The 14,532-nt window shown below is 38.4% G+C and overlaps 1 protein-coding gene and 1 long non-coding RNA gene across 2 annotated transcripts in view; both read left to right on the top strand.

Annotated features, from left to right (window-relative positions):
* The window catches only part of LOC144195710 (uncharacterized), a 45,751-nt gene that overhangs the window by 18,879 nt on the left and 12,340 nt on the right, over positions 1-14,532 (top strand). Inside the window, exons 8-30 of the mRNA XM_077715525.1 lie at positions 447-491; positions 580-633; positions 2,170-2,214; positions 3,129-3,182; positions 3,680-3,724; positions 5,624-5,677; positions 6,710-6,754; positions 7,428-7,562; positions 7,637-7,681; positions 8,492-8,545; positions 8,616-8,669; positions 9,246-9,299; positions 9,380-9,433; positions 9,537-9,590; positions 9,657-9,701; positions 10,671-10,724; positions 10,843-10,887; positions 10,962-11,015; positions 11,079-11,132; positions 11,243-11,296; positions 11,408-11,461; positions 12,982-13,035; positions 13,363-13,407. Coding sequence (XP_077571651.1) covers positions 447-491; positions 580-633; positions 2,170-2,214; positions 3,129-3,182; positions 3,680-3,724; positions 5,624-5,677; positions 6,710-6,754; positions 7,428-7,562; positions 7,637-7,681; positions 8,492-8,545; positions 8,616-8,669; positions 9,246-9,299; positions 9,380-9,433; positions 9,537-9,590; positions 9,657-9,701; positions 10,671-10,724; positions 10,843-10,887; positions 10,962-11,015; positions 11,079-11,132; positions 11,243-11,296; positions 11,408-11,461; positions 12,982-13,035; positions 13,363-13,407 — 1,251 coding nt within the window. The remainder of the gene's footprint in view (positions 1-446; positions 492-579; positions 634-2,169; positions 2,215-3,128; positions 3,183-3,679; positions 3,725-5,623; positions 5,678-6,709; positions 6,755-7,427; positions 7,563-7,636; positions 7,682-8,491; positions 8,546-8,615; positions 8,670-9,245; positions 9,300-9,379; positions 9,434-9,536; positions 9,591-9,656; positions 9,702-10,670; positions 10,725-10,842; positions 10,888-10,961; positions 11,016-11,078; positions 11,133-11,242; positions 11,297-11,407; positions 11,462-12,981; positions 13,036-13,362; positions 13,408-14,532) is intronic.
* On the top strand, positions 13,537-14,447 carry LOC144195851 (uncharacterized). Its single transcript, XR_013326173.1, has 4 exons — positions 13,537-13,584; positions 13,695-13,748; positions 14,262-14,315; positions 14,393-14,447. It is a non-coding gene; the product is annotated as an uncharacterized LOC144195851 (long non-coding RNA).

Below are 14,532 nucleotides of genomic sequence, written 5' to 3'. Positions count from 1 at the left end.
GCCGTCCTCAAAGGGACACTCGAGTGGAGTATTTCCAGGTCCCAAATTTGGATGACGCACCCTTGGAAAAGACGCTCTTTTTTTTCGCGGCGAGACGACACGCTCGCGACTTTTGTTTGGCCAGCACGCGTCGGCGGTGAAAAAACGGGGGCGCTTGAGCGAGGGGGAATACGTTCTTGTGCAATGGAAAGACATTTTGAAGGAAAGACGCCGTGTGACTCACTGTGTGGTCTCTATATTTGACCAAAAGACAAACAAAGACTCCTTATGTCTTCTTCTTCAACTTGTATTGAAAATTGCTGACTCATCTTTTAATGTGATTACAGTAATCCCTCAAATAGCGCGGCTTTTATTTTTCGGGAATTTTTCGGGATTTTTTCGGGAATTTTCGATTTTTTAATTTTTGGGTAAATTCCTAAAAAACTGTTTTTGTTGTTGGTCAACAGGGTCAAAAAGGTCATCCCGGTCCTGCCGGCTTACCTGGTGAACCTGTGAGTATTTTGACTACATAGATATCATTTCCTTTTTTTGTGGCTTTTGTGCTGATCTGTTTTTTTAATCTCTTTTTTTACGGAAAAGGGTGAAAAAGGAGACGACGGAAGCCCCGGGGTCAAAGGTTATCCTGGCAGGCAGGTGCAGTAAATCTAGGGACGCACACACGCTGAGACGCACATCATATTCCGTCCACTAGGACGCTTTGGCCGTCTTTTTTAATCTTTTTGACAGATATGGCGGTGTACAGTAGATAAAAAAATTTTTTTAGGAAAACTAAATTACAAAATTACACACTCATTTAGATGTTTAAATCCTTTGTTTTTTCGTAAATATGTTTCATAGGAGAAACTTTAGGTTGACTGATATGCTCTAGCACCCCCGTGACCCTTAAAAAATGAATGAAAATTATTCTACTTAATTTTTTTTCTTTTTAAAAATGTTTTTAGGCTTTTAAATTTCAGGATGTTCCCATTTTTAGCTTTATTTTTCAAAGATTATTTTACAAATCAAGTTTTTAATTATTATTATAATCTTTTTTTTTTTAAATTTTTGGGGGGCGGCACAGTGGCCTCACAGTTCTGGGGTCTGGGTTTGATCCCAGGTTTATGCTCACTGTGTGTAGTTTGCATGTTCTCCCCCTTTTCCAGGTTTGCGTGGGTTTTCTTTGGGTACTCCAGTTTCCGCCCACATCCCAAAAGCATTCATGCTAGGCTAATTGTAAGCTAAATCGCCCTTAGCTGTGACTGGTCATTAAATTCAGGGTGTTACCACCTGGTGCCTGAAGTCAGGTGGGATAGGCTCCAGCACCCCCTGCGACCGTTTTAGGATAAGCAGTTCAGAAAATGAACAAACTAATTTTTTATATTTTTTCTGTATTTTTTATACTATATTATTTTATATTTTCCTAAGTTTGTGTACTCAACTCATTCTTTATGTAGTACATTTCAGTACATGAAATTTCCATTGAGAAGCAAATGGGTGATTGGTCGCCAGAGGTCCAAAAGTGCAGATGATGTCAAATAGTGAAAAATGAAGTTGAAGTCTGTCTACCTTTTAAACTTGACTTAACCTTTGGCACCAAAGCGCTTGACTGCTTCTGGCGTCTGCGTGGCGTTCAGGTTCACGCCGAGGTCTCGCACCAGAGCCCTCCGCCCGCCGCCCGCCCGACGGCCGGTCGGGTGGTCGCACACGTGCTGACGGATGAGGTTTTAGCACCCCCTACCATGTGCGAACTGTGACTGAGCCGCTACGCGAAATCCACAAATCTTATAAAACTGGCTTTGTCGTGGCCGTGATGCGTTCGCTGGCATCAAGTAAAGGCGACGTCAGCCAAAATAGTTTTGGAAATTGGATTGACTTTGCCACATCTGTGAGATATTTACATATATGTGGAGAATGCGGGTCATATTCACATTACGTGGGCGTTACTGTAAGTACTTTAGATCATAAACATTTGACCTATTTTGTTAAAATACCATCTGGTCATAAAGATTTGACTTTTTTTAGTGTTACCCCTAACTTGACATTCCATTTTTTTTTACCCATAATGTTTCATAGTTTGCTTCTGAATGATTTTAACAATGCAATTGTCAATGTACATTCAAAGATTGGTTTGTTTTTGTCCGTTTTGGATTAAAAAAACATAACCTGTTCTGTCCTATTTTTGGCATGCAGGGTCTACCTGGGCCGAAAGGTGAACCGGGTCCGAAGGGAGAAAATGTGAGTCAAATATGCTCAATTTTAATATACATTATAAGTTATATTGAGTGTCAAATTGACTATGGTGCTTTTACAATATTTTATGGAAAATGTTTTAACATGTATTTGTTGTTCATTTTAATGGCTTGATAAATGTTTTTTAGTATGTTTGACTCAAAATGTTTGTCATTTTTAAAGGGTTTAGTTACCGTATTTTCACGACTATAAGGCGCACCCTCAATAAATGACATTTTATTTTTTTCCATATATAAGGCGCAATGAAGCCCTGAATATTCCGTTTTTTATAGATCTAAAACAATGTTTATTCTAGCTTGTTTTTTTTAAATATATTTTTAGATTTGACAAAACAATTTTTGAACTAAAAACACAGAAAAATGGATAAAAAATTGCAATGATTGATTTAAAAGGCGGAAAATCAGGAAATGTAATATCCATCTATACTCTTCATTTGAATTTGATCCTAAAACAGAAAGTCAGCACTCATGATTGACTTTCCAGGGCCACAAAAAATGATGCGGTGGGCCAGATTTGGCCCCCGGACCGCCACTTTGACACCAGTCGTTTAGGTTTTCTCGAATCTCGACTTGCGATTAAGCATAGATCTGAAAGCGTTTCTAGAACCGATGAAATTTGGATCTAGAGGTAGCTTTGTATTTTGAGATAACCACTCCTCAGCGTGCTGATGGGCAAGAAAAGTCTTCAGAGATTCTGGATGCCAGGGTATGTGCCCTTGGACTACATCGTGGAAGCCAGCACCATGCAGTCCATGGGCATATACACTGGCTTCCAGGCCTAGCTCCGCCCCCATCCAACAATCACAGCTGATGTCGTCCGTCGCCACTGTGTTTTTTTGTCTTTACTCGCTCTGGATGTTGTTGAAATTTACACCTAAACGTGGTTTTTGCTCTCTTTAGGGCCCCCTGGGCATTCTGGGACTCGTTGGCCTTCCCGGTCCCGATGGCGAGAGAGTGAGTATCCTGGGTGTCACCCAAAAAAAACAAAAAAAGCATTTGAAATCCGTGGTCTCGCAGCTCTGTGGTCGAGGGTTCGATTCCCAGGCCGGTCCTTACTTGGTTGGTGTTTTCTCCGGGTACTTGGGGTTCCTACCAGATGCCAAAAACATGTATGCTAAGCTAATTTAACACTTTAAAATTGCCCCTGGCGTGTGGATAGCCCTGTTCTGCTTTGTAGAATTATAATTACCGCATTCGCTGGACTATAAATTGCAGTTTTTATACATTTTGGCTATTTTATATCTTAATTTAGATGTTTTTTCTTGGTTTTTGATCAATTAAAAAATTGACACTCATTAAATTTGTACCCTATTAGCGATATAGCCCCCTATCCTTTTATTTTGAAATTCTTTGGTTTGCATAGTCTGAAAAAAATGTGATAGATTACATCAAATTGACTAAAATTTTGCTGAAATGTTAATTTTTTCCTCATTTGTCTTTTTTCATTCCAGGGATTTCCGGGCGTAGCTGGGAAGAAGGGCGAGATGGGTAGGCCGGTAAAGTTTTCTCTCATTTTAGCACAGCCACATTTTAACCACATAAACATCAAACACGGGGTGTCCAAACTTACTTAAAACTCAACTTTAGCACTTTAGCCATAACACTTTATTTATTATTATCATTAATCCCCCCCAAAAAAATATCAACTTCCTAGCGACCCATCCCCAAATTCCATGACACAACTCATCAAAGAAATTAAGAAAATAAAACAATTTCATTTTGTATGAACATGCCGCTAACATCGCTAACTCTGCTAACTCCGCTAACTCCTAGCGTACCACTTCCGGCCCGAGACTTTAAGTTTACCACCCCTCAAACATAAATTTACGACAAAACAAAGGATTTTGTTGTCGTTGTTGTTTTATTGTCCATTGTTTTGCTTTAATGTGGAAGTCAAACACGATTTCCTGCCGCTCGGAGGAACCGCAGTACAGGATCGTCGCGCTTGTTTTTCGTTAGCCATCTTCGCTAATACGATACAGTGTCACTTGTGGTTTTGGCCCCGCGGCCTCGTTCTCGTGAGCCGCACGCCAGGCGAACGCCGCCGTCGTCCGTGGCGCCTGAAAGTCAGCTTCGCGCCCGCCAGGGCTTACGTGGAAAATGGCGACGGCGCAATGACGGGTCCCCGCGGACGTCTTTGGACGCCGAGGCCAAAAAAAAACCCGAGTTATTTCACTTGTCGGTGAGCTCATTGACTTTTGCGTCATGTTACTTTTCTTCCCTGAGTCAGCATAAGTCAGCAGTCTGGACCAAGAAAAACCAAGAATGTACACGTTTTTTCGCTCAAAACATGCGAGGGAGAAAATTTAAATGCTCCTGATTTTTGGGTGCTCGGACGTTTAGTCGCCGGTCTTTTGGTTGCCGGTCTTTTGGTGACAGAGAGTTTACTGTTTAAACCAGCTTTCCAAATTATATTCATGAGAGAGAGTTTATTATCTAAGAGAGAGAGTTTAATATCTAAGTACTGTTTAATATCTAAGTACTGTTTAATATCTAAGTACATTTGACCGGCGACCAAATGACCGGCGACCAAACGTCCGGCCACAGATTTTTGCACAGCAACACGCTCGTAACATAACATAAAACAAATTTAAATGTACTCGAATTACGATGCAAAGACACTAAAAAAAAGTTAATAAATAAGAAAAAACTGGGAAAAAAATGCAAATTTTTGTCTCGTATCTCAAGATAAACATTTGCCGGAAATTTTACTCACATCTCAAATTGCTCATATGTTAAGGAACCACTGTATTGGATTTTTTTAAATCCATATTACTCTAGGTTGAACTCAAAATGGTTGTGAAGGCCATACAAAATTATATTTTCACTATTTGCCAATAAAAAATCAAGAGTTTGGACACCCCTATTATGCATAAATATGCCATTTTCAAACGATGCAAGCTGTAATTTATTTGTCCAAATAAGAGAATGACTGAAGCTTTTCATTGGGATTCTCTCTCAACAGCAAAAAAACTAAAAAAATGTCGCCAATTTGTTAAAGTGGGGCATGTGTTTTTGATCAAAACTCGACTTTTACTGGCATTTCTGGAAAGAGGCAACATTTTCCACATTTCCTCTGGGCTTCATGTTGCACCAATTACGGCCAAATTGCTTTATCCGTATCAGCCAAATGTTCCAGATCAGATGCACAATGAAAATTACATCTTTTTAACCATTTAAATTAAAAAAAAGCTAAAAAATCAAGCTTTGGTCAGCATTTTGTAGGCCAAAAATGTCTACTTTGACACTTTGGAATTTCCTGGCAGTTTTGGTGCCCGTGATGTCATTTGCAAACGTTTAAACACTTGATGTGTAATTGAAGGAAAGCATAACTGTACGATTGTGGAAAAAAATGCTACTTAATTCACCTCTACTATGTTTTTTTCTGGGTTTAGGGATTTCCTGGTGACTTCGGAGAGCGAGGACCCCCCGGACCAGACGGGAACCCCGTAAGTTAATTTCTACAATGTCTGGCTTGATTTTTTTTTTTAAAACAATTAACAGTCATCCCTCGATTATCGCGGTTAAAGTAGGGTCACACCTATCCAGTGAATTTTAGTGTAGATTTCGACATTTTTTTGAATTTACAGAAAAAAATTAATTAAAAAAATTCCCATAGAAAAAAAATCAGCGATGTAGTGAAGCCGTGAAAGTTGAAGCCGCGTTATTCGAGGGATTACTGTACTAGCAAATGCAAGGATTTAGTTTTGTTTAAAGTGTCCAATCCAAAATTTTCCCCAAAAAAGAGGTACACTACTCATAATTTTCCATTATTTCGTACTTAATATCTAATCTAATATATAATAATAATTCTTTTATACATTTTTAGATTTTACAAAATCATTTTTTAACTAAAAACACAGAAAAAATGTATTAAAAAATAACAATTATTGATTTAAAAGGGGTTCAAAATCAGGAAATGTAATATACAGCTATACTCTTCATTTGAATTTGATCCTTAAACAAAAAGTCCTGATTTACTTTCTTGGGCCGCACAAAATGATGCGGCGGGCCATTTTTGGCCCCCGGGCCGCCACTTTGACACCTGTGTTTTCAAGCACAGAATCTAACATCCCTTTTACTAATATAAATTTGTCCACAAAAATAAAACCCAGTTTACAAAAGTTTGTTGATCCAAAATGGAAGGCAGGGTCCAGTTTTTGGGATGGACTCTCATCTTCTGAGAACCCAGCCCCTCCCCCACCTTCATTTCCTGTCTAATGCAGGAAGTAGGTCACATTGGATTGCCTTCATCTCCGTTTCCATTGTGACCACGCTGAGCCATCTTTCCGCCGCATGGCTGAAGATCCGGAAGAGGAAGGGGGCGTGGCCACCGGATAACAAAACTCTCTGTGTGTTCCATGCCAAAGCGTGCCGGCGGTCCAAAGGGCGGCCTAACGGGCCCAACTGAAACTAAAAACTAAAACCATTTGCGTATCTTTGGCTCTCATCCTTTCCCTCATTTTTTTCTTCTTTCTTAGGGTAACTTGGGAGTTCCCGGCCCACCTGGAGTCCTCGGTTTTCTGGTAAGTACAGTATTTACTTGCATATAAGCCGCATTTTTCGGACAAAAATATGACTAAATCGAGGGTACGGCTTATATGCGCATAAAAAGACGAAAAATGTAAGAAACTGCAAGACAATGTGGCCTGTACGGTCATTTATTTCAAAATTTTATTCAAAAAAGATAAACAGATAGCCAGAGTAGCCTTGATTTTGAAACAAAACAACATTTTACTTTACCTTTTTTTGGTTTTTATTTTTTTCTTCAAAAGTGACAACTATTGCAGTAATATGAACCATCAAAATAATTGAGATATTTTGACATTAAAAGCAATATGGCTGCCACATGTTAGATTTCTGGTAAAAAATAATTGTAATTTCTGTCATTAGAAAGCATCAGGTTCTCATCAAAATATATATATTTTTTCTTTTTTCAAATGGAATAATTTGATATTTTGCATTTACAAAGACAGCCATAATAACTTCCCTATGATATTAACTCTAATAAAGTGCTTTTGATTCATACAGTATCTCCAAAATACCAAATGTGATGATTTTTATTAAGATTTTCCCTTCAAAGTAAAACATTTGTACTCCCTGAAACTTAAAACCATGAATATGTAGGTGAAAATTCGTAATCGGGCGGCTTATACGCGAGAAATTGTCAAATTCAACCATTTTAAAGCAATTTTTAAGGCTTATACGTGCCGGGGGGCTTATATGCGAGTAAATATGGTACCCGTCCTCATCTGTTTTTTGTCCCTGACGTTCCTGAAGGGTGAACTGGGTCCGGCTGGCATTATGGGCTTACCTGGACGGGCAGGACACAAGGTAAATACTGGACTTGGTCTTTTGAAGCAAATGTCTTGCAAATGTCTCAAATTTTTGTTCTTTTTGGTTTCCAGGGAGTTCCGGGAAATTTGGGTGAACCTGGACTGAAAGGTGATAAGGTGATCTGCACATGTAATTTCTCCCACTATTTGTCCTCAAACATCATAATTCTTCATTAAGAACGTGAATTTAGCATTAGCATTAGCGCTTAGCATTAGTCTGGCTAATTTCTACATGTACGCATTGATTACTTTAGTCATCTAGGGCCTTTAATGGGAACCAATAGGTTAAACGACTACATAATAATAACCATGTGATATTGTAATTTCATAGATTTTAACTCATTACCTGCCATTGACAAAAATAGCTGTCAAATTCATATAAACAAGAAGAGTTGGCTGGCAGTGCTGAATTTTAGGTTGGTACTCAATGAAGTACTCAATAAAGACTTAAAAATGTCTGACTAAATATAACGGCAATTATTTTCACAATGCAACCAATATTTTTAATAGCAAATATTAAATAAATAGCATTAGTTATTGTACGAAATGTGTTATCAGAAAGCAAAGTTTTTGATAGATATTAGTTTTGACATTTTTGATGACCTGCACAGTTTGTGTACGTTGCTCTGATTGGTCGGCAACCGCAAAGTAGTTTTGCGGTGTCTGAAGCGGAGTCGAACCACGGTTTTGCAGTGATTAGGCTTTTTGATGGACAGGATATTTTTGGCAATGATACACTTGGATGATACAGTTACAGATACATATGTTTTTGGGGTTAGGGTTCGAGTTTTGGCAAAATCGTCCGTGAAGTGGCTAAATAACCTTGAATCTCGTTCAAATCCAGGACTTGACACGGAGTAGCCTATAAATACAAAGTTGATTTTGTACTTTTATGGTTTAATTGTTGCTCTTGTGTGTGTTTTTTAGGGAGATGATGGCTTACCGGGAGAACCGGGCGAGACGGGTTTCAAAGGCGACAAGGTAAGTTTGTGGATTCCTACTTTTTTGCGGAGTTTGAATGTGTCAATGACTACATTGGTACTTTTTTTAGGGACTTCAAGGAGCACCTGGGATATCAGGACCATCTGGAAATCCTGGACTAAAGGTGCGTCTTATAGAATTTTAACCCAGGGATGACCAAACTTTTGTCTCTTTCAAATTAAATATATTTAAACTTTATTTTTTTAAGGGGGAGAATCAGAATTGGGTAAAAAAAAAAAAAGTGACCCGATGGTGTAGTGGTTAGTGTGTCGGCTCACAATTCTGGCGTTTTGGGTTTGAATCCAGGTCAGTTTTTTTAAATGGATTAAAAGCCCTGAATATTCCATTTTTTTAAAGATCTAAAACAATGTTTATTTTAGCTTTTTTAATATATTTTTAGATTTTACCAAATTATTTTTGAACTAAAAACACCGAAAAAATGATTAAAAAATGACAATTATTGATTTAAAAGTGGGGAAAATCAGGAAATATAATATACATCCATACTATGATCCTAAAACCGAAATTCATTGACTTTCCCGGGCCACAATAAAATGCTGAGGCGGGCCAGATTTGGCCCTCGGGCCGCCACTTTGACACCTGTGGTCTACTATATCAAGCACTCTGTAGAAATGTATTGTCTATGAGTTACCAATATTTTTTTAGGGTTCTGTTGACATTCATCTTGCTCCTTTTTTAGGGTCACCCCGGTGACAAAGGCCCCGACGGTCCAATTGGGCCCCCCGGCTTAGAGGTAGGACATAAAACACTTTATTGACCAAAAAAAACCCTCTAATAACAATATCATAGTGTAGACTATATGCTTGGTTGTAGGGTTTCCCAGGTGACATCGGCCCGCCGGGTCAGAACGGCCCCGAGGGGCCAAAGGTCAGTCCGTGTACATAAATAAGCGTCTTGTAAAAATGTGGCGAATGTTGAAATTGACTGTGGCGGCGGTGGCGTCGGCGTCCGTCTCTCCCTCCGTCCCCAGGGTAGACAAGGCACGCGAGGGTTTCCCGGTCCACAAGGAACATCTGGACTCAACGTGAGGAAACAGTTAAGGAAAGATTCTCCCGTCTTCCCGTACGTTCTGACGATTGGTTTTCAATAGGGGGACGGGGGGCCCGTCGGGCCAGCCGGGCCCTTGGGAACACAGGTGAGTGGCAATTACACGAAAAACCGGACTACTTGAATTGAAATACTCTGGAAATGTTATAAATAGGCATTGACAGTACAGTAATACATTGACATACAAGCAATTTGAGATACGAGTGAAGTTTCGAGCAAATATTTGCCTTGAGATACGAGACGAATTTTGAGATACGTGCATCTCCCCATACTTAAAAAAACAATACATTAAAAACATTATATTAAAAGCATTACATTAAAAACATTGCATTAAAAACATTACATTAAAAACATTACATTAAAAACATTACATTAAAAACATTACATTAAAATCATTACATTAAAAACATTACATTAAAAACATTACATTAAAAACAGTACGGCAAAAGAAAACATACACAGTAATACTTTGACATAAGAGTGCCCCAACATACGAACAATTTGAGATACGAGCAAAATTCCGAGCAAAAATTGGCCTTGAGATACGACACATGTTTTGAGATATGAGCATCTCTCTCGTACTAAGATATCTATGAGCACTGGGCAGAGTGTTGTATTTTTTCCATGTTTTTTTTGCGTTAAAAGATTTGGATTGGTCTATTGGCAACCATTTTTTTAGAGTTAGTTTAAATTGCTCTGTTTGCATACCGTATAAGGCGCACCGCATTATAAGGTGCAGTGTCTATTTTGGCGAAAATATAAGACGTCGAGGTGCGCCTTATAGTCGTGAAAATACAGTACCTGTAAACTGGAAAAATTCCCATATTTTGAACGTATTTAAAAAACAATAAATTAAAAACATTACATTAAAAACAACAGTACGGGAAAACAAAACATATGCAGTAATAATTGATTTGAGATATGAGTAAAATTCCGAGCTAAAATTTGCCTTGAGTTACGAGACAGGTTTTGAGATATGAGCATCTCCCTCATACAAAGATATCTCTGAGCACTGGGCGTAGCGTTGTATTTTTTCTTGGTGTGGTTTTGTGTTCAGGGTAGACCTGGAAGGCCAGGATTCCAAGGACTTAGCGGCCTGGACGGACTCGAGGTCAGACCACCAGAACATGAAAACCCACTTGGGATCTTGCGTGATCTAAATATTCAAAATAAAATGTCATGTTTCCCTCAATTCACTCAAAAAATGACATGTGTTTCCTTCTTGTCAGGGCGAGACTGGAATTACCGGAGAAGTCGGGACTTTTGGAGACCGGGTAAAAAACTCTTTGGTCCGTGCAAGGTAGCCATGAAAGAAGCCAATTAATGTCTTCTTGTCTTGTTTTGTCAGGGTTTACCTGGTTTTATGGGGACCAGCGGGGAGATGGGCCCTGCCGGAGAAATGGTATGCTCCTTTATTTTACGCATTTTCTATTTTTCGTGTTCTAACTGAGTTTTTCGTCACCAGGGTGATCGCGGGAAAACCGGTACTCCTGGACCTCCGGGGGAATCGGGCTCCATGGTAAGGAGAACCTTTATATCAGCGCTTTAAGCTAGCCTAGGCTAGGCTAGGCTAATAAACTAATCAGGATCAGGTTAAGGAATCACTACAGTTCCGTTTTTTTCTTTCAGGGTCATACTGGAATACCTGGAGAGACCGGTCTAACTGGGATGGAAGGGAACCCAGTAAGTCAAATGCTACGTGCTAGCCGCTTACTTAATTAAGAAAGAGTCCGATTACAAAGTTTTGGTTTTGGACAATGCTGATTACAGCGTATGTATTTGCAATTTTTTTAGGGACTTCCCGGTTCGAGGGGTTCAGGTGGCGCCAGAGGACCCAAAGGTGTGGAGGTCAGTCCATCAAATCTTACTAGGAATGACAAACCAGACCACTTCCTGGTTGTACTGGTCGCAAGACTTCCTTTTTGAATTTGTCTATGTGCTGGCAACACCCTTTTTTGATGATTTCTGTTAAGATTTTCCCTTCAAAGTAAGACATTTGTACGTCCTCCCTATTAAAACCATGAATATGTGAAAATTGTGAGTCAAGGGAGGCTTATATGGGAGAAATTAAATTACATCATTGAATATTACAATTTCTCAGAAAAACATTTAATAGGGAGTAAAAATGTTTTACTTTGAAGGCAAAATCTTAAGAAAAATCATCTATTTCTGTGATACCGTATGAATCAAAAGCACATTATTAGGGTATATACAGTGTTCTCGTTACCTCTGCGTCCTGCGTCTGATACGCACAGCTTTTCTTCCAGACGCACAATTTCAAGTAATGTGCTTTTTTCGGACGCAAAGAAATTTTTATCAAAAAAAAAACCAAAACACATATATCCGATAGCAAACCAATTTATTCCACATAATCTTTGCGAAATAATTCTCGCGAGACTAGCAGACACTAGCAGACGAAGGAGAGAAAGCGATAGCAAGAGTTTCGTAATAGTGTAAGAAAGATAAAAAATGTTTCAGAAAAAGCAAAACAGTCTGGATAGTTATTTCGCAGTTAAAAATACAACTAGTAAGAAAAGAACTGCAGAAGATTCGATCGATGATCATGAAGCAAAACGGGGGAAGCAAGGAAAAATACGCACATTTCAAAAGACTTTTGGCTGCAAAGAGAGGAGGATCTACGAGCTGAAAGACTAGTACAATGATAAATAAACCCTAACCCTAAACCATATAATAAATAAATGAAATCTGAATGTTTATATATCGTTGCTTATGTTTTATTTGCATCCGTAGTATGTTGGGACTCGTGACAAGTTTCCTGGGACGCACAGTTTTCAGACAAGCGAATCCCTGGGACTCGCAGTGTGCCAATTGTAAAATTATCACTGTATATATCAATATTTAGGAATTAATTCATTCAGTAATGGTTATTTTCTTACTGCAAAACTGAAAATAACCAACAAATAGTAAATGTTAATTTCCCGACATCTACTAGTGAAAGAGTATAGCAATTTTGTAAGTTTTATGCGCATATAAGCCGTATTCTTGATTCAGTCATAATTTTTTTGAGTTAAAAATTTGGCTTATATGCGATAAAATACGATATACACGCAGAGGCGGCTTATATGCGAGAATATACGGTAAATACTTCAAAGTTTAAGCAGCTTAAATGCAAATTTTGCGGGAAAAAACTGCCTTTATCAAGTGTTTCCATTGTGGGATGAATTGCAATAAATAAAAATAGCATCGTTCTCCAAATCTGGATTTGACGAACTGTCTTAAATGAAGACAAATGTCTCCAAGTCAACTTTTTTTATGTTTAAAAACCACATCAGTCATCGAATGTCCTCGTTTTCTTCGCAATGTGTCGATGAAAGCTTTATTTATGTTGTTTTTTTTCCATTCTCGAGGGCCCGAGGGGTCCAGATGGCGTCTTCGGGGAAGACGGCGCCGCCGGGCTAAAGGTGAGCGAAGTAACATTTGGCAGACGCCGCAAAACAAATATTATTACAAAGTCTTTGCTTATCAAATGGCAGACTCTGTTTGGACAGCAGATTTTTGGCTAATTGGACGCTTGGATTGACATTTTGTCCACCATGCAAAGTCAATCTTGAACTAGTTGTAATAAATAGCTCTTTTCATCCGCTTTGTTTTTTATCAAAGATTGTTTTGAACATGTGAGGAACTTCTTTTGTTTGAGGAAGAAAAAAACAATTAAAATGTGCTTGCTTCGTTAGCATTGGACAAACTGGTTTGCATTTTTTGGTGTTTTTTTTTTTTTTTTTTTGTAGGGTCCGGATGGGCCGCCAGGAAAGTCGGGATTCGTTGGGGATCAGGTAAAATAACTTGGAATGCAAAAAAATATATATATATTTGAAAAAATCTGCAAAAAAAAGAATAAATGAGAATATTTTTGAAATCATCCTGTTTTTACAAAAAAATTAAAAAGTGTCCTCCATATTTGGCAGGGAAAACTTGGCGAGCCTGGTGAAATTGGGCCAACTGGATTTCCAGTAAGAACCTTTTTTTAAATATTATTTTAATGGATATTAACTCATTCGTTGCCATTAAGTTCATTAAAAACTGAAGGACTTTATTTTTATTTTTTGGTTTCTCTTTTTAGGGCGTGCAAGGACACTCTGGACTTCCAGGGGACAAAGGTCTTGCCGGAGACGCGGTGAGTCCAATTTATGAAAACGGTCATTTTTATTCCATCAAAAAATAAAAAATAAATGTACAAATGCATACAAAAAATGGCTGAATGTTATGTATGTATCTATATTTATTATTTATATACTTATTAACTTATTTATGACCTATTTATTTATGTATATACATTTCAGCAACACACTTATTTATATATTCATTAACTCATTTAAGTCTATAATGTCTTTTGCTGTGTCTGTATTCTCACCCTCTTGCTACCCCGACAATGAAATTTCCCGAATACAGGATAAATAAAGTTAGCTAATCTAATTTAATCTAATCTAATCTAATACATTCATAAGTCAAATACGCTATGATCAATTTATCCCATCAGAATTGTGTTGGAAAAGATTATAGAGGAAGAAGTCCGACATCTTTTCTAGCCCCGCCCCTTGGTCTTGATCATGACATGTCAATCAAATTGCTGGGCAACTGGGGGTCACATGGTAACACATATATTCATGGGCTCGCTTTTTGTCGGTAGGGAGCTGCCGGCCCTCCAGGAACAGTTGGGCCAACGGGGGAGATGGGACAGTTGGTGAGTTACCTTTCAAAAGTGCTTCTAGAAAAAAATCCAAAATTAAAAATTCATCATTGTCTGTTTTTTACGTTAAGGGTCTTCCGGGAAAAGCTGGCGATGGAGGACTACCTGGTGAGCCTGGAAACAAGGTGTGCTCAGTTTTATACAACCCCAGAACCACCTAGCATTAATTAAGTGGTTATATTAAATCAAATATTCAAGTTCATTATTATTT

The sequence above is a fragment of the Stigmatopora nigra genome, chromosome 4 (assembly GCF_051989575.1).
Source record: "Stigmatopora nigra isolate UIUO_SnigA chromosome 4, RoL_Snig_1.1, whole genome shotgun sequence".
Taxonomy (NCBI): Eukaryota; Metazoa; Chordata; class Actinopteri; order Syngnathiformes; family Syngnathidae; genus Stigmatopora; species Stigmatopora nigra.
This window is presented reverse-complemented; position numbering and strand designations above follow the sequence as displayed.